The sequence below is a fragment of the Balaenoptera ricei genome, chromosome 15 (genome assembly GCF_028023285.1).
Source record: "Balaenoptera ricei isolate mBalRic1 chromosome 15, mBalRic1.hap2, whole genome shotgun sequence".
NCBI lineage: Eukaryota > Metazoa > Chordata > Mammalia > Artiodactyla > Balaenopteridae > Balaenoptera > Balaenoptera ricei.
The window spans coordinates 52,328,279-52,352,926 of record NC_082653.1 but is presented as its reverse complement, the minus strand read 5'-3'; the positions used below and the strand labels follow the sequence as shown (position 1 = coordinate 52,352,926).

The 24,648-nt window shown below is 58.8% G+C and overlaps 3 protein-coding genes across 11 annotated transcripts; 1 reads left to right on the top strand and 2 right to left on the bottom strand.

The window, feature by feature from the left end:
- The first annotated feature begins 218 nt into the window (after nucleotides 1-218).
- On the top strand, nucleotides 219-10,482 carry ECI1 (enoyl-CoA delta isomerase 1). Its single transcript, XM_059897913.1, has 7 exons — nucleotides 219-317; nucleotides 407-520; nucleotides 3,539-3,666; nucleotides 7,230-7,376; nucleotides 8,183-8,304; nucleotides 8,415-8,593; nucleotides 9,975-10,482. The coding sequence occupies exons 1-7, from the start codon at nucleotides 266-268 to the stop codon at nucleotides 10,139-10,141; spliced, it is 909 nt and encodes a 302-aa protein (XP_059753896.1). The 5' UTR covers nucleotides 219-265; the 3' UTR covers nucleotides 10,142-10,482.
- Nucleotides 9,784-13,842, bottom strand: DNASE1L2 (deoxyribonuclease 1 like 2). Of its 3 annotated transcripts, XM_059897912.1 has the most exons (8): nucleotides 13,764-13,842; nucleotides 13,318-13,478; nucleotides 13,135-13,223; nucleotides 12,973-13,056; nucleotides 12,791-12,891; nucleotides 12,599-12,711; nucleotides 12,199-12,450; nucleotides 9,784-11,828 (listed from the first exon to the last, which is right to left on the bottom strand). In XM_059897912.1, exons 2-8 carry the CDS (start codon nucleotides 13,459-13,461, stop codon nucleotides 11,775-11,777), a joined length of 837 nt encoding a protein of 278 aa, XP_059753895.1. In that variant the 5' UTR covers nucleotides 13,462-13,478; nucleotides 13,764-13,842; the 3' UTR covers nucleotides 9,784-11,774. The 3 variants fall into 3 exon arrangements, with proteins under 3 accessions (XP_059753895.1, XP_059753893.1, XP_059753894.1); XM_059897910.1 differs by lacking the exon at nucleotides 9,784-11,828 and having other exon boundaries at nucleotides 11,884-12,450; nucleotides 12,973-13,223; XM_059897911.1 differs by lacking the exons at nucleotides 9,784-11,828; nucleotides 13,764-13,842 and having other exon boundaries at nucleotides 11,884-12,450; nucleotides 12,973-13,223; nucleotides 13,318-13,551.
- On the bottom strand, nucleotides 13,706-24,648 carry E4F1 (E4F transcription factor 1). 7 transcript variants are annotated; one of them, XM_059897907.1, is made up of 14 exons: nucleotides 24,463-24,648; nucleotides 21,887-22,035; nucleotides 20,781-20,886; nucleotides 18,116-18,309; nucleotides 17,898-18,018; nucleotides 17,561-17,713; nucleotides 17,237-17,460; nucleotides 16,732-16,941; nucleotides 16,349-16,457; nucleotides 15,972-16,189; nucleotides 15,592-15,790; nucleotides 15,376-15,518; nucleotides 15,242-15,304; nucleotides 13,706-13,843 (listed from the first exon to the last, which is right to left on the bottom strand). In XM_059897907.1, exons 1-14 carry the CDS (start codon nucleotides 24,620-24,622, stop codon nucleotides 13,787-13,789), a joined length of 2,106 nt encoding a protein of 701 aa, XP_059753890.1. In that variant the 5' UTR covers nucleotides 24,623-24,648; the 3' UTR covers nucleotides 13,706-13,786. The 7 variants fall into 7 exon arrangements, with proteins under 7 accessions (XP_059753890.1, XP_059753884.1, XP_059753885.1 ...); XM_059897901.1 differs by lacking the exon at nucleotides 13,706-13,843 and adding an exon at nucleotides 14,621-15,160; XM_059897902.1 differs by lacking the exon at nucleotides 13,706-13,843 and adding an exon at nucleotides 14,621-15,160 and having other exon boundaries at nucleotides 16,349-16,454.

The following is a 24,648-nucleotide window of genomic DNA, read 5'->3' as shown; positions in this document are numbered from 1 at the left end:
GGCGGCTCGATCTTTGCGTGGTGGCGCAGCTGCGGGTCGTGGGGAGCGCGGCGTCTGGCCTGTCCGGGCCTCCCTACCGGCGCCCCTTCACCCCGCAGCCCCAGCGTCCTGCTCAGCTAATGCCGAGGCTCCGCCCACTCGGGCCTCCGACCGCGGCCTGGGCCGGGCGCAGCCCCCGCCTCCCGGAGGAGAGGCCTGGGCCCTGGGGGCGGGGCGGGCGCAAGGCCACACCCCGGCGCCGCAACCCCGACCCAGCGCGGTCAAGATGGCGCTGGCGGTGGGAATGCGCGTCTCCTCGCGTGCCCTGCCGCGCCCGTGTGCGTGACCCGGGGCGGGGGCCGGGTTGGGCAGGGGCCGGGGCCGTGCGGGCGCGGCAGGCTAACGGGCCTCGCGCTGCCCTCCGCAGGGGCCCTGCTCCAGGGCGCGACCATCAGGCGGACGGAGCCAGCGGCCGGCGGCGGGGACAGCGCGCGGCGCTTCGGGACCCAGCGGGTGCTGGTGGAGCCGGACGCAGCCGCAGGTAAGCGCCCGGAGCGCGGTCTCCCGAGCGCCCGGCCGCCCGGCTGTGGGGAAAGAGGGGGGCGCTGGCAGCAGAGCGGGCTTCATTGGGCAGTGCGTTTGATCTCCCCCAGCTCCAGGCCCAGACCTGGAATCCAGACTCGGGAGAACGCTCGAATTTCTCAAGGCCACGGGATAAAGCCCAATTTTAAAGGCAGTTTCTGTTGAGTTCAAAGCTTAAGGGTCATCATTCTAGGTGTTTTCGCCCCCCAGTTCATTATGAAGATAAAAATATTTCAGTTTTTAAAGTTTGGGGCCTGTGCTCCTTAGCTGTTAAATTGGGAACTAAAATAATTGGAAGTACTTCAGAATAAAATATTTTAATTTTTCTTAATACTCCCAAGTGGCACAGAACCCAGCAGATATTTTTTTAATTAAAGCCAGGAGCCACAAGTGAAATCACTCCTACCCACTCCATCAGAACACCTCTTAAAAGTCTCCAACGGGGATTTTAAAAAGATAGAAAAAGCACTTTTGAAAGAGAAACCAGTGCTTTCTCTACCAGAGAGCACTTCAGAGCTGGGTCCTGAGCAGGCTTGGCATCGGGGACGTGCAGTGTCAGATTTTAGGACAAGCTGTCTCATGACCTCCCAGCTCCTGGCCTCAGCCTTTAGATGCCCCCATCCCCACTCCACTCTGGCTTGGCAGGGAGCCAAGCTCCTCCCCAAATGGGGCTACAGCCTCAGCCCCCCTGAGCACCCCAGACACACACAGGTTGTGCAGCACTGCCTGTGCCTGGACTGATGTCAGGGCACCCACCGTGTTCCTTGGTTCAGTTCTCTAGTTTAGCTCCTCTCTGGGTTGGGGGCTGCCCGAGCCAGGTGATGAGGGGCCCAACTACGAGTCCAACAAAAACCTGAGTTTCTGAAAGGATCGTTTCTGTGACAGATTTGAATATATATCAAAAATTGCATAAAACACATTCTTAAAGTATTGGAGTAGGTGGTGGTGGTTGCACAAGATTGTGAATATACTTAATACCACTGAATTGTACACTTAAAAATGGTTTGAGGGGCTTCCCTGGTGGCGCAGTGGTTGAGAATCTGCCTGCTAATGCAGGGGACACGGGTTCGAGCCCTGGTCTGGGAAGATCCCACATGCCACGGAGCAGCTGGGCCCGTGAGCCACAACTACTGAGCCTGCGCGTCTGGAGCCTGTGCCCCGCAACGGGAGGGGCCGCGATAGTGAAAGGCCCGCGCACCGCGATGAAGAGTGGCCCCCGCTCGCCGCAACTAGAGAAAGCCCTCGCACGAACCGAAGATCCAACACAGCCAAAAATAAATAAAGTAGCTATAAATGTATGACATAAATTTTAAAAAAAAAAAATGGTTTGAATGGTAGACTTTCTGTTATGTAAACAAGTAAGAAAAAAATTATCAGTGAGACAATTTTTTACCAAAGTGCTTTCCCACCCCACCATGGAAGAACTCGCTAGCTTCACCAGCTTATCGTGGTAGAAGGTTGAGTTTGAGGTCAGAAAGCCAGGCTTGGTTCTGTCCTCCCTGCCAGACCTGGGTAACCTTCAGGCATCTTGAGGCTTAGAGGAATTAATGGAATAAAAGTGCTTTTTAAAATGTTTTCATTTGAGATTTCCCTGGTGACGCAGTGGTTAAGCATCTGCCTGCCAATGCAGGGGACAAGGGTCCGATCCCTGGTCTGGGAAGATCCCACATGCCGTGGAGCAACTAAGCCTGTGTGCCACAACTACTGAACCTGTGCTCTAGAGCCCACGTGCCACAACTACTGAAGCCCATGTACCTAGAGCCCGTGCTCCGCAACAAGAGAAGCCACCGCAATGAGAAGCCCACACACTGCAACAAAGAGTAGCCCCCGCTCACCACAACTAGAGAAGAGCCTGCACGCAGCAACAAAGACCCAATGCAGCCAAAAATAAAATAAATAAATAAATTTTAAAAAAAGAGAAAAGAAACTTACCTCCAAACCAAGTTTGGGAGCTCACTTTTGAAAGTTTTGATTGCTTCTTATGTATACATGTACATACCTGTAGCCAGTTAATAATTATGTCTTCCTCATAAATCATAGGTCTCAAAAGAGTCTCTTTGCCTTCAGGACTTAATTCTCATTCCTAGAGAATGGTTTGTGTTAACTATCCAGAGATTTCCAAGGCCTTGACCAGGGAAATGTACCCTAAGTGAATGGTGGCATTTTGAAGCCCTTGGGGTCTGCCCTTGGGCCAGGCAGTGAGAACAGATGGCCCCAGCTGGCCCAGGCCAGCAGCTGCACTGTCCACAAGGGCAGGCCCTGCCACTCCTGCTTTCCCTGCTGCTGGCAGTATAAATGAATAGATGGAGCATTTAAGAACATCTGACCCCTGATATTCTTACTCTCAATCCTTAAACAAGCATGAACCAGAGGCCCCCACTGGAGTTCCTCCTTGCACATCTGGTTCTTAGAGTTTGCTCACTTACTCAAGAAACTAAGGCCATTTCCTACTCCCCTGAGGATGTAGGACTTACATCTGGGAGATAAAGATCAACAAAAATTTGTACATAAATGTTCATAGCAGTATTACAATGGCCAAAAGGTGGAACTAACACAAGTGTCCATCAGCAGATGAATGGATAAGCAAAACATGCTGTACACAGATAATGGAGCGTTATTTGATCTTAAGAAAGAATGAAGCACTGACACATGCTAATACATAAATGAACCTTGAAAACAGTAAATGAAGGAAGAAAGACAGAAAAGGTCACATATGATTCCACTTATATGAAATGTCCACAATTGGCAAATCCATAGGAACAGGAAGGAGATTACTGATTGCCAGGGGCTGGAACAGGAGGAATGGTAACTGCTGATGGGTACAGGGTTCCCTTTCTTATAAGGTATATGAATCTCATCTCAATTTAAAAAACCCAAAATCTGTGTAGCTTCCCATGGCCTGGTTGAGGGTGCAGGGTAGTTGGGGGCACCTTTCCCATGCTGGGTATGAGTTTTGTCCTCTTCATTTTCAAACTAGGGGTCGCCGTGATGAAGTTCAAGAACCCCCCAGTGAACAGCCTCAGCCTAGAGCTGCTGACAGAGTTCATTATCAGCCTGGAGAAGCTGGAGAATGACAAGACCTTCCGAGGCATCATCCTGACTTCGGTGGGTGCTCCTTAGCTCCCCCAAGGCTCCAAGTCCTCAGGTCGAAGTCCAGACTCGGGAGCCCTCCTACACACTTCACATGGCAGAGAAAACCCAGGCAGCCCAGGCGCGGGTGCCACCACAAGGGGCTTCCAGGGGTTGTAGTCCTGGGTGTGGGGGCTCGAGGGGGCCATGCCATGGGCAGCTGGTTCTCCTGCAGGAGGCTGATCCCTAGTTCCCAGGCCACCTCCCAGGTCATGCGGTTGTGGAGCCAGACCTGGGGCAAGTCTCGACCCTCCACACCCTGGGCCAGGATGTAGGTGAGGGCAGGTGACGTTTTTGCAGGATACCCTTGAGGCCACACGACCTCACGAAGGGTGGACCCTGTGCAAACTTGGCAGCAGCTTCCTGGGGCACCCACCCAGGCCGGCCCCAGTGACGGTGCCCATCCCAAAAGCTGTGCCCTCCATTCCCGTCTGGACAGGTCCTAGAGTTGAGGTCTCAGAGGGCAGGCTTTTCCCTTCTGAATTCTCGAGGGGAATGGGAATGGCAGCATTTCCCCTACAAGCCAGCAAATGCTGGTAACGACAGGACTTCGTTGGGTCAGGAAGAGCACTGGGGTCACCTTTCAAGTTAGAAGGAGCCACAGACAGCATGAGCGTCCCCCAAAGCTAAGTGCCACAATACTAGAGACCAATGGGAACACCTTGGCCCCGCCGTCATTAAAGGTGCAGGAAGGAGACAGTCACAGCCTGCTTCCTGCACCTTTTAGACCAAGGTTTGGAATGTCCACTGTGGGCTCGCACCTGCTTCCTTAAACCCTCAGGTTGTCCTGGGGTGGCCTGGAGTTGCAGCTCTGGAGAGCCTGGCTGCCTCTGACGAGGGGACCCATCACTGTGCTGGAGTCACGGACCAGCAGGGGACCCTCAGGGGCTGGCCTGATGCATGCACCCAGTGTGTCCTGTGAAGCTGGGGTTTGCAGAGCCAAGCCTTGCCCCATCCCATGGGAGTGAGATGACCTTATTGCTCCAAGGGTAGGACTGATACTGGGTGTAGATCATTTGAGGGAACTTTCTGACCTGCCTAGAGATGCTGAAATTGCCTAGGAATTTTTCACCCTGGATAATTCCTGAAAATACTCCATTTAAGGTGTCATTTCATAGCCTGACGTTTTCTTTATTATGCTGTGAAAATGAGAGAATTGCATGTCACCAAAGATAGGACCTTTAGAACAAAAGAGGGGAAGACCCGTCGCTTGTCCAGGCCCCCAGCCCCTGTGCTCTGGGGACAGGGAGCCAGCATTTGTCCCTCCGGAGCCTGCGTTCTCCCTGCGACAGTGTCCTCCCCCCAGCAATGTGTCTGCACCTCGTGTTCTGTATCAAGTGCCTCCTGTGTACGTAGCACAAGGCCTGGCCCAAAGTGGGTCCTCAGCAAATGTTTTGGATGGACTTGTGTTAGTTGGGGCCACCTTAACGAAGGACCACCAACGGGGAGCAGTGGAGCAGAACAACAGAAATGTATTCCCTCACGGTCTGGAGGCCACAGGTTCAAAATCAAGGTGTCAACAGGGCCGATCACATCTAGAGGCCGTGGGGGAGAATCCTTTGCTTCTGCCAGCTTCGGGGGGGCCCTGGGGTCCTGTACTTGTCTCCACGTGGCCGTCTACCCTTTCTCTGTGTCCAAATCCTCCTCAGAAGGACACCAGTCAAAGGATTTAGGACCCCCATACTACGGTATGACCTCATCTTAACTTGATCTCATCTGCAAAGACGCTATTTCTGAATAAGGTCACATTCTCAGGTACTGGGGTGCGGACTTGACCTTGTCTTTTTCGGGGACACAGTTCGGCCCACTACAGACACGTTGCTGAATCACAGAAATCACGGAAATAGGCCAACCCACATCCATTTTCATCTGTCTGGCAGAGGCCATCCCCAGCTGGGATTAATGTGTTCGTTTCTCTCGCATCCAGAATAGAGTTCTTTGCCTTTGCTTCCCTCCAGCGCCAGGACTGTGGGCAAGTGCTGTCAGCCCCTCCAGCTTCTGTGCTGAGAAAATGAATTGGGGAGGCAGTGGGGAGGGGGGAGCCAGGAGCTCATGGTGGGAAGAGATTAAGGAGGAAGGCTGAAAAGCTGAATGTCAGTCCTGCCACATCCTCAGAGAGGGAGCAGCTCCATCCCCCTGCTGTCCCACCCCCCCACCCCCCACAGGTGCTGGCTCATGGGTCCCTGCTCCAGCCTGTGAGACAGCAGGACCTGTGAGACAGCAGGACATGGTGTACCAACCACCAGTCTTCCCATCCCTGTGGGGCCTTTTTAGTGACAGGAGTGGAACACGTTCCACGTAAACAAAAAGCCAGCCTGCTGGTATCAGTGCATACACAGGCACGTGTGTATATGAGAAACACGGGGCCGCGTCTATGCCCTGCACTGCAACTTGCTTTTGTCGCTTAATAGAAGGATGTAGAGGACTTCGAGTGTGGCTGCCCCTCCTCACAGACACTGCAGGCAGGGGAGGGGGTTCGGTCGTTGCTGCAGCAGCACATGGTGACCGCGGCCAGTGCTGGTTAGTGATCAGCAACCCCAGGTGCGGTGTTCTCGGGTGAGGGCTGGGGAGCTGCCCCTCCCCTGGCCTGCATTCTTGACAGAGCACCCAGAACCTGGTGCCCATGCCCAGAAGCACCTTCTGCCTTGGTCTGTGCTTCCCACCTCCACTTCAGCGGCTGTGTTGGGGCCTGGGGCGTCCACACAGGACAGATGTGCCTTACAGATCCTTCCCCAGGCTTCTGTCTCACATGTGACAGCCCAGGGCAGAGGTCTGTCTGCTTTTTTTTTTTTTAAAGCTAACTGCATGATGACCAGACCGCAACAGTGACATAAGTTGGTCCATCTTTTTTTTTTTTTTTAAACAAAAACCATTTTATTTTATTTACTTTTGGCTGCATCGGGTCTTAGTTGCAGCACGCGGGATCTTTCGTTGCGGTGCACAGGCTTAGTTGCCTGTGGCCTGTGGGATCTTAGTTCCCCGACCAGGGATCGAACCCACATCCCCTGCACTGGAAGGCAGATTCTTAACCACTGGACCACCAGGGAAGTCCTGAGGTCTGTCTTCTTGACTGCTCACCACTCCCTCCTTCCCTGGCCAAGTCCTGACAGCTGCACCTTCCAGCCTGCACCGGAGTCTGCAGTTTGCTTTTGGGGTAAATCAGAACGTGTGTCCGCTCCGACTGTCAGGAGTCCTCCCCCGCCCCTGAGTTCCTCTGCCCAGGATGAGTACAGAGGTATGCACAGAGTCCGGTGTGTTTATGTCTTTGGAGGAGCACCTGGCCCTGCTGCCTTTCCTTCCAGTTTGAAGCTGGAAAGAGAAGAATATACCAGGATGCAGAAGGAACAGAGTGCAAGGGAGGTCCAGGCTGCCTCCCTGGAGCCCCCAGCTCTGGGCTCCTGGGGGCAGCATCGTGCTGCCCAAGCATGACCTCAGCTCCTCTGTCCCTTGAGCACCTGTGGGCTCCCTGGGCCCTGGGGCTGTGTTGGCACCGTGGGGCAGACTCTGACGGGGCCCCTGCCCACCCCACACCTCCCCAGGACTGCCCCAGGGTCTTCTCCGCAGGCCTGGACCTGACGGAGATGTGCGGGAAGAACCCAGCCCACTATGCCGAGTACTGGAAGGCGGTGCAGGAGCTGTGGCTGCGGCTGTACCTATCCAACCTGGTGCTGATCGCTGCCATCAACGTGAGTGTCCCCACTCCCGAGGGGCCTCCATGGCTCGCTGCGGGCCAGCCCTTAGGGTGGGGGTGGACGTGGCCCTGCCCTCAAGAAGCCCTCGGAGAGGAAGGGGGCAGTCGGGAGACCCTCAAAGGTGCACAGGTCAGCTTGCCATTACAGACCAGGTGAAGGGGGGACCTAGGGGTGGGGCTGGGGGGGACTTGCTCACTGAGATGGGGGTGAGTGTGGGGGCAGGAACCAGGGCCCATGGTCGACGTGGCCCAGCAGGAGGGTTATGAGGGTGGGGGCAAGTGGGGGATCAGATCTACATTTGGGAATATCACTTTGGCCTAACCTGGGGAAGGCAGGGGTGGGGCTAAGGCCAGAGAGGTGCCAGGAGAGCCTGAGCTGGGTGGAAAGGAGGGATGGCCAGAGTCAGGAAGACTCCATGGGGTGTGGTGGCCGCTGACGGCCTCTGGGGCAGTGGATGTGTGAGATGAGGGCAGAGTGAGGTCGGGCCTCGGAGGACCTCCTGCTGGAGGAGAGGAGAAGAGAGGCCGCTTGCTGCCCTGACATGAGCCTGAGAAAAGAGGGGATGTTCTGGGCCTGAGCGCTGGCCACCCTGCCAGTGCCCGCGGCCTCAGGCTGATGGGTGAGCCGGAGCCCATTGTGCGCACACCCCCCAGACAGTGTTGGTACAGCATCCTGGGGCCTGGAGGCACCCAAGAGCTCACAGCCACCTGAGGCCCTTTCTTGGGACCCTGGCTCTCTGGAAGATGACCGGAACCAGCCACGGCAGCACCCAGAGCCCGGTGGTCCTGCTTCCCCTGCAGGGAGCCTGCCCGGCCGGAGGCTGCCTTATCTCCCTCACCTGCGACTACCGAATCCTGGCTGACAACCCCAAGTACCTCATGGGGCTGAACGAGACCCTGCTGGGCATCGTTGCCCCCTTCTGGTAAGGCTGGGGGCTGCACCCACACTCCACCAGACCCCGGGCTGAGCCCACCCCCCCACCCCCATCTCCCGGGAGCCCTGAGCCCACCGTGAGTGGGTGTCTGCTTCCAGGTTCAAAGACACCTTTGTGAACACCATTGGGCACCGTGCCTCAGAGCAGGCCCTGCAGCTGGGGTTGCTCTTCCGGCCAGCAGAGGCCCTCCAGGTGGGCCTGGTGGACCAGGTGGTGCCTGAGGACCAGGTGCTGAGCACAGCGCTCTCAGTGATGGCCCGGTGGATGGCCATTCCAGGTGAGGGGCATGGGGGGGTGGGGCAACAGCTGTGGGTACTGGTGGGCAAGTAGAGCCCCGTCCCCTCCCCAGCCTGGAGCTTCTGGTGAGACAGGAAGTTCTCAAGCAATTCACAAATGAGCCATTCACAATAGCAGACTGACCTAGTGTCCTGAGGCTGATGTAACAAATTACCACAAGAGGGGGAGTTGCCGGGGGGGGGGGGGGGGGGGGGGGTGCTTAAAACAAGGGAAATGCATTCTCTCTCAGTCTGGAGGCCAGAAGTCTAAAATCGGTGTGGGCAGGCCGTCGCTCCTGCCAGAGGCTCTGCGGGAGGCTCCTTCCTGCCTCTTTCAGTTTTGGGGGCTCCAGGCGTCCTTGGCTGTGGCTGCGTCACTCCCATCCCTGCTGTGTCTTCACATGACCTTCTCCCACAGTGTGTCTCTATATCTCAGAGCTCCCTCTCCTTTTAAGGACACCTGTCCCTGGATTTAGGGCCCACCCTGAATCCAAGATGATCTCAGTTACACCTGCAAAGACCTTTTTCCTAATAAGGCCTCTTGCACATACTTTTTTGGGGTCCACTGTTCAACCCACTACACAGACAACTGGAAACAGCTTGTGTGTCTGTGTATAGAAATAGGGCTGCTTGGGACTTCTCTGGTGGTCCAGTGGTTAAGACTGCCCGCTTCCACTGCAGGAGGTGCAGGTTCTATCCCTGGTCAGGGAACTAAGATCCCACATGCAGTGTGGCCAAAAAAAAAAAAAAAAATAAGGCTGCTTATATCAACTATGGTAGAAACCAGGGATCAGCAGGCTGTCTGTAAAGAGCCAGGGAGATTTTCGGCTTTGTTGGTCACATGGTCTCTGCCATAACTACGGCGCCAGAGCAGGAGGGCGGCCTTAGAGCACGTGAACTAACAAGCGTGTCTGTGTTCCAATAAAACCAGGCCACCGAATTCTGAATTCCATGTAATTTTCACGTATCACAAAATATTACCCTTTTAAAATTTTTTCCATATAAAAATGTAAATACCATTCTTGGCTCTTGATCTCTGGGGGGCCAGGTTTGCCGATGCCTGACACAGACAAATGCCTGAATACCGTGCAGCCATTAATTATGTTGTAAAAGAATATTCAGTGACATGGAAGATATTGCCGACAATATAGTTGAGGGAAAATAACAGGTTAAAAAGGCAACTTTCACAATATCGTCCTGTATGATTTTAAAGGAAATCGATGGACAGTAGGGAACAGGTGGCTTTCATTTTCTTCTCTTTGCTCACTTGAATTTTCTAAGTTTTCTACCGGAGTTTCAGTTGGAACTCTCTTGGAAAGCTTGGGAATACCACTGTCCCGGAGCAGAGCATGGGTTTTCACAGGTGGGACCCATCTTCTTTAGATCACGCTCGACAGCTGACCAAGAACATGATGCGAAAGACCACGGTAGACCGCCTGGTGAAGCAGCGCGACACGGACATCCAGAACTTTGTCAGTTTCATCTCCAGAGACTCCATCCAGAAGTCCCTGCAGATGTACTTAGAAAAGCTCAAACAAAAGAAAGGCTAAGGGCTGGGCTGCCCATGCAGGGTTTTTAGCTGTATGCACCCTTCTGGGGGCCCTGTGGTTCCAAGGGATTTAAAGAAGGCGTTTTCCAATTTAAAAGTACTTTTAGCTCTTTGTTTTGCTCATCCCCCTAAAAGGCCTGTTCCTTGTAGCCATAGTCCCAAGGCCTGTTACCACTCACGAGTACCCTTTGTGCCTGGCGGGTGGGCAGGTGGGCACAGCTGGCAAGCAGTGTCTTGATTTGGGAATCATAAACTGGTACGTGGCACCCTTCTGGACCTCAGCGATGTCACCGTTGAGTGTCTCCTCTCCCAGAGCAGAATAAAGTCCTTGAGTTTCCCATCCCTGGCTGGTGGAATGGCTGACTGCTGGAGGCATAAGGCCAGGTAGTTGTGGGCCCTGGCAAGCCACACAAGAAAAGGAAAAGGGAAAAAGCCCTTGGGCCGCCATGTTTTTTTGTTTGGATGGAAAGCCTGTATAAATTTCAGAGAAATTGGGTGACTTAGAGAGGGAGGAGGGAGGCATTTTACATTACAAGTGTCCTAAATCTTACTTTAGAAAGATCTAGCAAGAAAAGCTTATTCAAATTCTTGAAACAAAGGTTTTTCCCTCCCATACAATTCAGGCCAGTTAAATCCTGCCAAAGGTGAGATGCTTCGAAAACCAGAAACCTCATCGGGCCCCTGTCAGTTACACTGTGTACCCCAGTTCTGCTTGTTCCCAATCCTCAGGTGATGGGCTTACTCAGGGTGCAGGCCACTGTCCTCCCTGCTGAGTCCTTGCCCAGCCCAGGGCTCCTGAGGAAGAAGCTACCAGGAAGGCACCTTTGAAGGGGCTGTACCACTGTGAGCTGTTCAGGTTCTGTGGGCAGGACTTTATTAACCCAACCTGCCTGCTCACCAGTGAGGAGGCTCTCCACATGTCCCAGCGCCGCCAGCCAGCTGGTTGCAGGGGGCCAGCCTTCTTGACCGCCCCCCTGCCAACTGCAGTGCTGGGTAGGAAAGGACCCTCATACACGAGTGCCTGTGAGTGGCCTGCAGGCCTGGGAACCGGGGCCATAGGAGGAACACTGAGGACTGGGAGGTTGGCCTTGTACATCCACACTACCTGTGTGTGAGCACTTAGCCCCAGCTGCACTCAGTACAGGTGCTTGAAAGCATTTAGTTTGCACAAAGAAAGAGCAGGGAGCTTCAGCCAGTGAGCACAGGAGCTGCCTTCTGGAGCCAGCCTGGTCTGGAGGTGGTCAGTTCCCAGCAGCATGTGGAATGGGCAGGCCAGGCTGTCCCTGTCCCCTAAGTGGGCTGGGACCGGGGACCTGCTGGGCTGCAGGACCAAGGTTTGTGCCCCAGAAGAGCTGAGTCCTAAGAAAGGACATGAAGGCGTTGGAGCCAACACGTGTGTGTGGTCCCGGCTGAGTGTTCGCTGTTTATTGAGCTCAGCTGTGTGCCCAGTGCTCTACGAGGTGCTTCTCAACCTTATGAGGTAGTGGTGGCAGCCCATTTCACGATGGGGAAACAGGCTCCGAGTAGTCCCATCACTTGTCCAGGCCCAGCTGACCCTACGCTGCAGCCCTGTGGGGCTTGCTCCTTGTGGCCAGAGTCTGCAGGCAGCCTGCCCTGGCCAGGCTTCAGGGCTGTCAGTGGGACTTGAGGGTCACCTCCACAGGAAAATGGTCACTGATGGCCAGGGCCTGGAGAGAGAAGGGGCCAACCCTGAGGCCCTGCTGAGCAGCCAGTCCTCCCTCAGGCTCCACCCCAGAAAACTGCCCCACACCCCCCCCAGGAAGGGGCCCACTGGGTGTCCACAAACCACTGCATCTGGGGGTGGGGGAACAGCCCAGCGAGGCCTGGGCTATCCATCCCAGCTGTGTGGGTTGGGTGGGAACGTGGCCTCGGGACCCCACTCTGGGGAGGTAAAGAGCTTCCTGTACTGCCATCCCAGATTTGTTCCATTCAGCCAGAACTGAACCTCTAAGGGCCTTTTCTAGAAACACTAGTGCAGGGAGGGGAGCGCCAGGTGTACTGAGGTTGGGCCTTGCTCCTACTGGGCCCAGCACTCGCCTGAGCCTGGTACAGGCCAAATTCCTCCTGGAAGTCATGTACAGCGGCCGACTGGGGCTTCAGGCTGCTGCGCAGGCGGGCACCACAGACCACAATGCGGTCGTAGGCACAGTCCGAGTTGCCCACCGTGGTGTCGGCGCTGTCCGGGATGAGCCACTTGAAGACCTCGCTGCTGCGCAGGCGGATGGCCGGCCAGTCCTGAGACTGCACGTAGCTGCAGTCGGCGTTAAAGTCGCCCAGAAACAGCATGTCCTGTGGGGCACCGCGGAACCGGGTCTGAGCCTGTGGGAGGGGCCGCGCGCGCAGACCCTCACGCCTGTGGCCGACCCCCAGGGTGCGCCTCTGGGACCCGGGGACGTGGGGCGGGGCAGGGCGGGGCCGTGCGGACACAGGGGCTTACGTCGGTGCCCCACTTGTCTATCACGTCCAGGTATACATCGTAGAGCGCGTCGATCTCGGCCACGGCTTGGTGCGGCGCCGCGTGCAGCGGAATCAACACTAACTCCTCGGCAGCTGCAGGAGGAGGTAGATGTCAGGGGCTGGGACGGGGCCTGCGGGACGGGCGGGGCCTGCGGGACGGGCAGGGCCTCACCTGACCCCGGTGCCGAGAACTTGACTACGAAAGGTTCACGACTGAAGGCGTCCTCCGGGTCCGGGTACTGGTACGTGTCCACTACCGACGCCACGTCCTTCCTGGGTGTAGAGGGTGGGTGGGCGCCCTAAGCGGGCCCCCTCCTGCCCCGCGCACCCCTCCCCCGCATCCCCGCCCCTCACCTGTAGATGAACAGGTACGTTTCCTTATACTGGTCCCGACCCAGGGGCTCACTGCTCACGAAGCTGTACTCGTGCCTGGACATGCTGCGGAGACACCGGCCAAGCCCGGGGTCAAGGCATCGCTCCGAGACCTGGGCCCACGTTGGGCCCTCCCCGCCATACCTGTTGATCTGCTCCATGAGCGTGGATACGGCGCTCAGGTCGGAGTCCCGCACCTCCTGCACCAGCGTGATGTCATAGCCAGCCAGGATCTGGGGGAGGGGCCGGCAGGTGCGGGGTCACGTGTGCGCAGCAAATTAGCCCGCGGAGCCCAGCTGCGACCCCGCCGAGGGTCCCCAGCCTCACTTGCGCGATGATGCCGCTGCAGGCCGGGTCCGACACTTTCCTGTCGCCGAAGCTCCGGATGTTGAAAGCTCCGATGCGCAGCGCTGCGTCTCCAGCAGCCCCTAGCGCCCAGAGCGCGGCCAGTAAGGCCACGGGCCCGCCCATGGCGCAAAGCAGGCGGGCTTAGAGGGAGAGACACGGCCGCGTGAGCGCGGACATGGAATCGGACACACCAGCCCACCCTTCTCAGTCCCGGCTGCTGGGACGCGGGGACCGGGCAGGTTCTGCCACCCATTGGTGGCTGGCAGGTAGGCATATCCTCCCCCTGCCGCTCTCCAGGTCTCCCCAAGGTGGTGGGCTGGGCTTACGGCCGTGGCCTTTCTCCTCCGTGGGGAAACTGAGGCCCAAACATTGAGACTCCATTCACATCCAGCCCCCGGCTCAGCACGCCCCCCACCCCGACTCACCTGAGGGATGTGGATTGGCTGTGTCAGAGGCTTAGGATCTGGGTCCCAGTAGAAGTCTGAGGTCCCAGCTGGGGGTGTGTCTGCGGCACGGAACAGACTGCAAGGGCTTGGTCTAGCAGCAGCTCTGGCGCCCCAGCTCCGTATTTGAAGCCCTGGTCCAGGGAGGGGCTGGGACTGCACTGGGTCCCGCCCCCTCCACGAATTGGACACAGTAACTCCTGGCTCCCATTCCCACAGAGACCACCACCCCCCCGCAGGGCAAGGTGGCAGGGGATCCACCTTGAGACTGCTCTGGTGCCCCCAAGCCTGTCAGAACAGGGACTCAGAAGGCCCTGCCAGCCCAAGAGCTGAATCAGAACTGGGAAAGAGGACCAGACATGCCCACGGTCCAGGTCTTGCTCCTGTCCCTGCCCCCAAGAAACTAGGTCACCCAAAATCTCCCTCAAGCTGCATCCCCTCAGGGAAACTAAGGCAACACAATCAGGAAAGACTGGCCCCATTTGTGGCCCAGCATCTCCTGCTGCTTCTCCACACGTTGTCACCTCAAGGTAAAAAGCCGAGACTCCTGGGTCTCCCAGCCTCATTCCCCGGCCCCAGGGAGGCCCCAGGGTTGGAGGCTAGGAAGCAGCACCCCCTCCCACCCACCTCGACGGGCCTCAGGAAGCTGGGGTCACAGCTCCAGCTGGGCAAGGCAGCAGCAGGAGGCTGCCTGTCCACATACCAATGACACCCACACACTGCCAAGGTGCCGCCAGCCCTGTTGGGATCCCTGGGCAGGTAGGGGCTGCCACAGAGGAACCTGCCAGGGCAGTGGCACCAGCCCCTGAGGCTGCCACTGCCGCAACATCACAAGCGGCGGGTTTTCATGTTTTATTGTAAAGCAACCAAAAACTCTGTGTATTTACACTTCCGCATCTCCTCTGAACACCTGAGTTCTATGCCCATCTTCTCTGTACTCGGCCAGGCAGGCAGGGGCAGGGCGCTCGGGGTCCTCGCCCCCTGCCCCAGCCCAGCCCCCTGGGACCCTGCAGGCGCCCGTGTTAGACGATGACCGTCTGCACCTCAAGCTGGCCCTCTGGCGAGGCGATGACCAGCTCTCCCGCATGCTCCAGGATCTCAATGTCCTCCGATGATACCATGGTCACGGTGGCCTGCTCAGCACCATTTGTACCCGAGCGGGCCGTGAGCACAGTGCCCTCGCTGATGGCCGAGGCCAGCGTCATGGCCACCTGCTCCGTCAGGCTCTCAGGGGTGGCAATAGTGATGGTGTCGGCAGCAGCTGCCTCTGTGCCCAGCCCTGCCTCCTGGTCCATGGTCACATTCTGCACGATGATCTGGTGCCCGGCGCTGGCCTGGTGCACGATCTGCTGCACTACCTTCATGATGTGACTGTCCACCTGTGGGTGGCTCAAGGCTCAGCCCATGAGTCTGGTGAGGGTGCCAGGCCACCCCACCCCGCCCATCCCCCAGCCCCTCACCTCCGTCTGGGTGCCCTCGATGATCTCCGTGGCTTCACTGGTCTCTGCATCATCCGCAGTGGCCTGGACGGAGGGTCAGAGGTCAGCCTTGCCCGCCCCAGGCCCCATCCGAACCCCGGTGGCCCCACACTCACCTCGATGATATACTCCTGGGTGTCGGCTACCACGGACGAGAACTCGACCAACACGGTGTGTGGGTCGTCGGCGAGGACGGCGGCGGCCGCTGCGGGGCTCTCCTCGGACACCAGCAACTCCTCCACCTCCAGCAGGCAGCCCCCTGTGGCGGGGAGCTCAGTCAGTGCTGGCCGGCCGCGGCCCCCCACCCCCTCCCTGCCGCCTCCCAGCCCTACCTTTGGTACGCAGGTGCCGGTTGAGCGTGCCATGCTCGGCAAAGCCGCGGCCGCACTTGTAGCACTTGAAGGGCTTCTCGCCCGTGTGGTGCCGCACGTGCCGCACCAGCGAGCCCTTCTCCCGGAAGCCTCGGCTGCAGAATGGGCACACGTGCGGCTTCTCCTCCAGGTGTGTCCGGAAGTGCACCTGCTGGGCATTCTGTGGAGACCCACCATCAGGGCCAGCCTGGCCTTGGCTCTCCCAGCCCCCTCTGAGGGCCCCGGCTGGGACTGAGCAGGCTGTCAGGTGAGGGGTGAGGAGGGAGGTCTGGGGGCACAGAACAAGGGACAGATCTGGCTCAGGGAGCGGGGAGCCCACAGATGCGGGATCAGGGGCCCACCTTGGTCTTGTAGCACTTGCCACACTCGGGACAGGGGTAGGGCCTCTCATCTGAGTGGACACGCCGGTGGCCGCGGACATGGGCGATGGTCTTGTAGAGCTTCCCGCAGTCCCCACAGCGGAAGCGGCGCTCGTGCACATGCACCTCCTGGTGCTTCTTGAGCAGGTAGGCCTTGGGGAAGGCCTTGCCACACTGCGGGCATGTGAATGGCCTCGGCCCTGGGGCCACAGTCCGTGTCAGGCCAGGACCACCACCCGAGGGCCCCACCCTAGCCACCTGCCCACAGGCAACCCTGACCGTCCACAGCACACCCGAGAGCCCCTCCCGGCTACCCACGGCCGTCCACTGCCCAGTACCCCCACCAACCTGCCACCCACCTGCGTGGCCTCTTTTGTGGGCCTCCAGGGTGGCCGCCGTTGGGAAGGTCTCACTGCACTGAGGGCATGGGTGGGTCCTGGGCACAGCTGAGGCCTCACTGGCCACCTGCTGGGGGACCACAGCACACCTCCAGTACCCATTGCAGGCTGAGCCCGAGCAGCGCCGTGGAGGCCAGACCGAGGCACCCCCACCCTGGGAGGCTCCATAATGGGCCCAAGGAAGATGATAAACAGATAAGGGAACAAAGTCACTGCACACAGTGATGCAACTTTCCACCGCAGGGAGCACAGCAAGGAAGCTGGTGGCGGCCAGGATAGCATGGTGACTTTGTACCCAAGGTCCAGCCCCCCAGAAGGGGCACGCCGGCAGCGCAGGCACCTACTGTCTCCACCTGTTCCACCTCCAGCAGCGGCAGTTCTGGGGGACCATCTCCCAGGGGCTGGGGACTGGACACAGTGGGAGGGGCTGGCTCCAGGGCTCCCTCCTCCCCAGGGACCCGCTCAAGGACAATGCCGGAGTTCTGCATGGCCTGGTGCAGCAGGTTCTCACGGCTGCCCTCGCTGGAACAGGGAAGCTCCTCGGGGCCGGGGGGCTGCAGGGGAGGCAAAGGGAGGCTGGCCAGGCAGCCCGGCACGCAGCACCCACCCGCCACCACCGCACAGGGCAGCCCCAGGGGCCCCCATGCATACCTGGCGTCTTCACTCAGGAATGCCCCAGGGAGCCCCACAGCCCGCTCCACCTGCCTTCCCCTGCCCCACCTCATCCCCAGCTCACTCTCCGTTGCCCCTCCCTGCCATGACCTGGGTCTCCCATCTCCCCACCCGGCAACCAGATTGAGCACCAGGAAGGCAGGCCCATGTCAGTCCTGTTCCCAGTGGAGCCAGTACCCAGAACAGAGCCTGGTGCTGAGCAGACAAAGGCCTCCCCTGACCTGTCCCCACCTCTGGGGTGAGGGCTTTCATGCCCAGGGGAAGCTCTTGCATCTGGACATGGACTTCGTGGATGACAGTGCCCTTGGCATCTGTCACCAGGTGAATCACAGGCGAAGTTTCCATGGGCCCGCCTGTCATTGCCGATGATGTAACAGTCCCCACGGTGGACGCACCAGGCCCTTTAAGGCAGAACCAAGAGAGTCCATGAAGAAACACCCAACCAGGGTGGCACTCAGAGAGCAGCCAGGGCCAGGGCAGGGAGCCCCCGACTACTCTGACCTGTGGGAGTGTCCTCTTTGCCGACAACCACATCTTTGCTCATGCTGAAGCGGATTTTTTCCGTGCACGGGGTGAGAGACTTGAGGTGCCGGGTCAGCGCACCCGACTCGCGGAAGCTTTTCCCACACTTGGCACACTTATAGGGGCGCTCATCTGCAGAGAGAATGGTGTCAGCCTCGGGCGGGACGCTGGCTTGGTGCTGAGGGGAAGCAGGCCTGGAGCCACAGCCTCAGTACCACCAGGAGGAAGGGGCCACGAAGCCCAGGAGCCGGGGTACCCCCAGGGCCAGCGGCAGCGTGCTGTGCAGCTCCCGGCCCCAGGCCCGAGGCTGGCTCACCTGTGTGCCGCCGATGGTGCCGGATGAGTGAGCCTTTGGTCCGAAAGGAGGCCCCACACAGTTTGCACTCGTGGTCCTTTCGGCTACTGTGGGTGACCATGTGGGCCTTAAGGATGCTGCCCTGTGGGGGAGGGGCGGCGAGGCTCAGGCACCTCCCTGGGCAGGAGCGGGAAGGCCTGGCTCCCACAGCCAGTGTGCCCGCGGCCCCAGGGCCTCACCGTCTTGAAGGTCTTGTGGCACAGCATGCACACATAGCGGCCGTCCTTGTTCACCAGCAGCTTGACCTGGGCCTGCTCACCCTCCCCAGAGAGCCCAGGCCCCTGACGGTTGGGGCTGCCCCGGGCCTCTGCCATCCCGCTGTCCCCCGGCTCCGCCTCAGAGGCCACGATGACCTCTTTGATGTGTCCACCACCTGAGGAGAGGCAGATGGGCCTGAGCCTTGGGATGCCATGGGCCCTGCCACTTCCTCGGATCCCAGCCCGAGGACACTGCTGTGGCACAGTGGATTTGTCTTGACCAACCCCCAGCCCCAGCACATGGCGCCTGCTCAGCCTGAATGGGTGGGAGGTACTGTGCTCTGACTCCACGGAGCTGCCCAGAGGAGCTCCAGGCCTCCAGAATGTGTTCAGCAGGGAAACCCACCATGAGCACGGACGCCCCCTTCCCTCAGCCAAGAGGCACGCACGACTAGATGTGCACAGGGGTCCCGCCGTGTCCAAGGGCGGCAGAGTGCCGGCACAGAGGCAGTGGACAGGCCAACTCGCCACCACTGGCCCCCTCGCTGCTCCGGCTAACGTGAGGAGGAAATGTCTCTGGGGATCACCCACCAGCATCGGTTTCGAGGCAGGCAGGCAAGAGACCCAGCCTGGGAGAGGGAGCGCTCGACACGCCTAGGACAGTCTGAGGAAGGAAGGCTGTGCTTTTGCAGCTCTCATGGGGCTTGAAAAAATCTGACACTGTGCAAAGCTAATCTGTAAACACACTTCACAATTTCTGCTCATGAAAATGACACGTGGGAATCGGCTGTGAAGCCGCTTCTTAGAAACCATCTCAATCAGGCTGGCATCGTGTTTTGACAAACCATTCTCCCAAAACAGAACGGAAATGCCGTGACTCAAACAATTAAGGGCATCTCTCGCTCCTGCCCTGGCTGACATGCTTGAAGCTTTATCTTTCCTCCCCTCCAGGAGTGAATTTCCAAAAGAACAGGGATTTCTGCCAGGCTAGGACTTGAGTTTGAGTGTGGCTCAGCAGACAGAGGAGTCAGAGAATGGGGGAACGTGGCTGCCCTGAGTCCAGAGATAAAATGTAAATTTGTTTCCAGGGAAGAGGCAGGAGAGCCTGCAGTGGGTATCCAGCCCCCTGTGCAGTCCCTGGGAACTGCACCCCCCAGCCCAGCAAGGACTGAGAACCTGCAGCCCTGCAATGCCAGCAGCTGGTGGTTTAGGACTCTGGCCTGGGCTCCAGATCGCTGAGCAGCTGACACCAAGGGGACATTTGGGATACCCAGGAGGCCTGCAAAGGGGAAACTCCCAAGGGTGCAAGAGAGGCCGGGGGTGCCCAGAGAGGAGCCCCTGGAGCACAAGGAGCTGCCCAGCCACAGGCTTGGGCCAGCTGGAGGCTGGATGGCAGGCAGGGCCTGGCTAGCCAGGGGGCCAGAGCCTGGAGATGCTGCCTGAACCCAGGGAACCTGTTTTCCCATATGACACCACCACCCAAGAAGCCAAACGCCACACCAGGGCTGGGCATGGCCCCACCTCCCACATGTCAGCCCTCTTATCCCAGAGGAGCAACAGGCAACCGTCCTCGTGCACAGGAATGTCGGGGGAAAGACAGTGTGGAGACAGGGACAGGTCCTGTAGCTTCCCTGGGATGGGACCTTGGCAGAACACCCTGCTCTGAGGTTCCCCTCCCCCAGGTCGCCTCCCCACCTCTTCCTGCTCCAGCTGGTCCCAAGGGCTTCCCAAGGCCAAGTTCTACCTGTTGCCCAAACCTGCTTCCTGTCCAGTCACCTACTCACGTCCCTGCCAAGGCCCCTGCCCATTCCCTTCCCAACCTCCCGTGGCATCAGGCCCAGCCCAGCCCAGCCTCCCTCCACTGCCACGCTCACACCCAGCCCCCGGCTCCCTCGGGCTGCCCTTTGAATGTCCCAGTTGCATGCTCACCTGCCTCCTATTAAGGAGCATGTGACCCAATCCAGACCTCTCAACACCCCAACACTCCCTGCCCTACTGCACTTTAAAAAAGCCATCAAAGAGCCTGACTAGGCGTTGTATGCTCTTAAAGGCCATGTAAGAATCAGGATAGGAATCGCCACCCCCACGCCGGAGGGAGTGAGCACTGGGGAGATGAAGGCCAAGGTCAGGCAGCAGGTCAGGGCGGAGCTGCAGCAGCAGGTGCACCCCACACACACCCCAGCCTGACCCTCCAGAGCCAACTGTGGGGTGGGAAGTAGGAACCAGGGTTGGGGTTGGGGGGTGGCAAAAAAGTAGGGAAGATTCCGGAAGGACCAGGGCAGAGACAGTCTGGGGCAGCAGCAGGAGAGAGCAGCCAGCTCATGATTTATGCACAAAGTGAAGACTCCCCGAGGCCCAGGTGTCCCCCAGGGCTGCCCAGGTTCTGGGCTTCCGCTTTCTGGGCAGGGCAGGGCAGGGCAGGGCCTGGTGGCCAACGCTTGCTCTTGCTGCAGGCCCTGCCCTGGGGAAGGTGCACACAAGGTCTCAGCCCCTCCTCGGCCAGGCCTTGCTCTCGGGACAGCAGAGGGGCACAGGCAGCAGAGGTCCCCAGCTTCCAGCCTTGACCGCGGATGACTAACAGGTCAGCAATGCCTCAGCGCTGAGAAAGCCACACGTGAACAGCCATGGTGGGGCCAAACCAGCTTACCGACAATGTCAGGAGCGTGGCTGATGTCTGCCGTGAGAGCGGCTGCCTCCACCACGATGTGGGCCACAGTGATGGGCTCCTCTGAGCCTGCTGCTGCTGGCTCCACCTGCCATTGGGCGACAGGGGACAGAGGAGACTCGTCTCCAGGGCTCCAGAGCTCGGGCTTATGTCCATGCAGGATGGCTGGGGTGGGGCCTCTCATCTCCCGCAACGGACCACTGCTCTGAGCCTGACTCCCAGCCTGAACCCTCCACCCCAGGCCCTGGGGTCGGCCCCATCACTCTAATGCCTCCAGCCACCAAGGGCCCCATGCGGAGCCCTGAGCACCCTCAGGGAGGACTCCAGGATGAAGTGACTAGAAGCTCCAGCTTGAGGCTCAGCTGGCTCTGCAGAGATGAAGGTGAGCACCTCCACCTACAGCCCAGCCAGGTGATCAGGGGAAAGGGCCCCCAGGGATGTGGGGCCGGGGGCCTTCTGGAGGAGAGGACACCTCTGGGAGGGGCAGGAAAAGAGCACAGAGTCAGAGTGAGACAATTCTGGGCCCACTCCTCTGGGCCACTCCCGGGGTGACCAGAGGCACCTGACTTCTCTTGCAGTCTCCTTTCCCACTTCCATAGGATGAGGATGACAAGAGCGCCCACCCCACAGGGGTGCCGTGGGCCTCAGTAGGACTGTGTGTGTACAGCCCAAGTACACACCGAGTGCAACAAAGTTGGCCATTTTTATGACAGAGTTGTGGGATCCACGGAGCCACACTTTGTTTGTGGGATCCCCAGGAACCACATGTACAGGACAGGAGACAAAAGGACAAAAGCCACCGTGATATCCCTAAGCCAGGACAGGCCCTCAGGCTTCAAGAAAGGAGGGACCCCAGGCCCCAATTGTGCAGGCTTCAGCCAGAGGCTGCTGAGAGGGCCCGCATCCCAGGCCATCCGGGAAAGCCCAGAGCACCGCCAGGAGTCCCCCACCCACAGCCGGATGCCTGCCCTCTGCCCACCCCGGTGGCACAGGTCCGTCTTGACATGCCTCCACCTCCTCATCCTGCTGTCCGCCGAGGGGCGGGGTGGAGGGCACGCACGTGTGCAATGGCAGTAGGGGGATGCTACCTCCTGACCCAGCAGCGCAGCAGCAGTGGTGGCAGGCAGGGCCTCCTGGGGCACCCGCTGGCAGACCTTCTGAAGCTTGTGCTGAACAAAGTCCTCCAAGGCGGTGAACTCCGCCTGGCAGCGGCCACATCGGTGCACGTCATCTTCATCTGCAACGAGCCTGCGGTCAGTGGGGCTTGGGAGGGATTCCAGCCCCAGGCAGATGCACCCAAGGGTGGCATCAGAACCAGAGGCGCCTTCCCTAGCCCTCCCAAAGGGGCTGAGAACACTCTTGGGAGCCCAGGGTGCCAGGCCCCTTCTCCGGAGGTCTGCAGCAGTGCCCACCCTAGGAAGAGCAGCATCCAGCAGGGGATAACCCTGACCATACACTTAGGCTGTAGGGATCCAAAGCCCCTACTTCAGAGATGAGGGGAGAGAGGCCCAGGGACCAGCTGGGAGGCAGAGGGATTCAGCCAAGCTGGTTTGGGGACAGTGGAGGACCAGAGTTTAAGACTGTTGGGGTTTGCATGTGCCCTTGGGCACCTCAGTGACCAGGTCTGGGTCTGTTTCTTCATCTGTAAAATGGGCCGACTCAGTGTGTGTGTACAGGCTCTAGCTGAGAGGCCAGTCCTCAGCAAACATGGGAGAGGTGGGGCACCCTCACCCATGACCACTCTTTTCTCACTCTGACTTCATGCTTCACTGGTTCCAAACAGGTGGCACCTCCCTACTCTGGTGAAGACGTGCAGGGTGGGACTTCCCAGAGGTGTTCCACACCCCAGGGCCATGGGCCACCGCACCTGAGCCCCTCACCATCTGGGCTGACCAGCCAGTGCCTGCCCCAGGTCCTGCAGGAGAGACTTCCGGCTCACTGAGTCCCCTACTGTGTGTTGGGCAACTTACTGGGGCCATCAGCAAATCCGGCCAGCACCCTGAGGAAATAGAAGTGACTATTCCCTCTCTAGAAAAACAACTTGAGATTCAAGGCCACCCAGCTGGTGAGTGTTGGGGCCAGAACCTGAACTTGAGGGTCTACCCCAGACACCCTGCTGTTTACCCTAAGGGATGGGGAGATGCTCCTTCTGCTTTCATAAAAGTCTGCCAGTTCTCACCACCTCAGTGCAGTCCCACATCAAGGTCAAACCCAGGCCTGGAGGACAGAAGGAGCCCAGTTGATGTCTATTGGATTAATGAGCAAAGGGCCAAACCACAGCCGAGACTCACAGAAGGCCACCTGACAGAGGGCGGTCCCCTCCAGATGGTTCACAGTCACAAGCCAAGCACTGAGGTGACTGTACCCTCCTAACCCTCCCACCCCACTCCCCAAGTCTGACTCAGCACCAGCGTGTTGCCATTGAAGGAATCCCCACCATAGAAGGGGACACACCCAGCCCCTGTAACACTGAGTGAGATAAGGCCCTGGGCAAGCCCAGCAGGGCACAGCAACCTCCAAAGAGACCCCTCTGCAGGTAGCACTGCCCCCCATGCCAAGCTACCTACCCAAGCTGGAATAAGGAGCAAGAAATGATGTACTGAGAATTACAAATCCTATGGGGACAAAGACCACCACCCCGATATCACCACCAACCCCCTCCTGCCCGGCCCAGTCTAAAGCTTCCTGGGACAAGCTCAGAGGGTAGAGACCAGAATTCTGTCTCCAAAAGCTATCAGTGCCCCTGTGTGTCCCCAGAACTGTTCTCAGAGATTCACATACATGCTCTATTTTGATTCTCACCACCATCCTATGAGGCAGCAGAACCCAGAAGTTAAGGGAGTGGGTTGAGGAGTCACACAATCCTGGTATCCAACAAGTCCTTGGTACTTACTAGCTGGGTGACCTGGTCACTTTCACATATTTGAACCTCAATTTTCCTCATCTACAAAATGGGAATAATAATAGTAATAATAATAACGGCATCTAAGGCTGGCTTGAGAATGAAAAAGGCTGATGCATGGTAAGTGCTCGATACATTATCCTCAACAGTAGCATCCCTATTCTGTAAGGGGAAATGGAGGCTCAGAGAGGTATGTGGTTACCTGCCCAAGATCAAACAGCTAGAAAGAGGCAGGTCTGGGACAGAGCTGGCTGCAGCTTTCCAGCACTGGGCTCTGCTGCCTCCCCTCGGGTGCTGGAAAGACCCGAGGCCCCGCCCTCCCGGAGCCTCCAGTCACACCCCGGCCAGGGCCCCAGTGGCCCGTCAGGTGAAGTGGGAGGGGGCGCGGAGGAGGGCAGGGCCCTGTCGAGACTGGGAGGCAGAGGGGGGCTGGGCCGCTGGCCTGAGGGCGGGGCAGGCAGTGGAGGCGATCTCCGAGGTCTACACTGACAGCCCCGGTGGCCTGGACACAGGTGAGTATCCGCGGGTGGGCACTGGGGCCCACGGGGGTGATGGGCGCCCCGCCAGGGTTAGGCCTGAGGGTCTGAGGAAACCGGGGGGCTCGTGGAAGGCTATGAGAGGTCCCGTGGGGACCCGTGAGGTCTGCAGTGAACCAGGCCTGGGAGGGTCTGTCGCGCCAGCAGCTCAGGCCGTCGGGGCCTCCACCAGCCAAGCTGAGCCGTCCCCACCCTGGCCGCTCCCGGCCCCGTCTGGCCCTGTTACCTTCCTCGCTAAAGGGCGCCGGGAGGCCGAGGAAGCCACCGGGGGCCAAGGCCGCCGCCGCCGCCGCCGCGACCCCGCCCTCGCCCGCTTCCTGCCCGGCTTCGGTCCGGGCTTCTGCCGTATGCGCGGCCGTTACCCGCACTGCCATCGCGCCCTCCATGTCGCAACGCGCCGCAGGAAGATGGC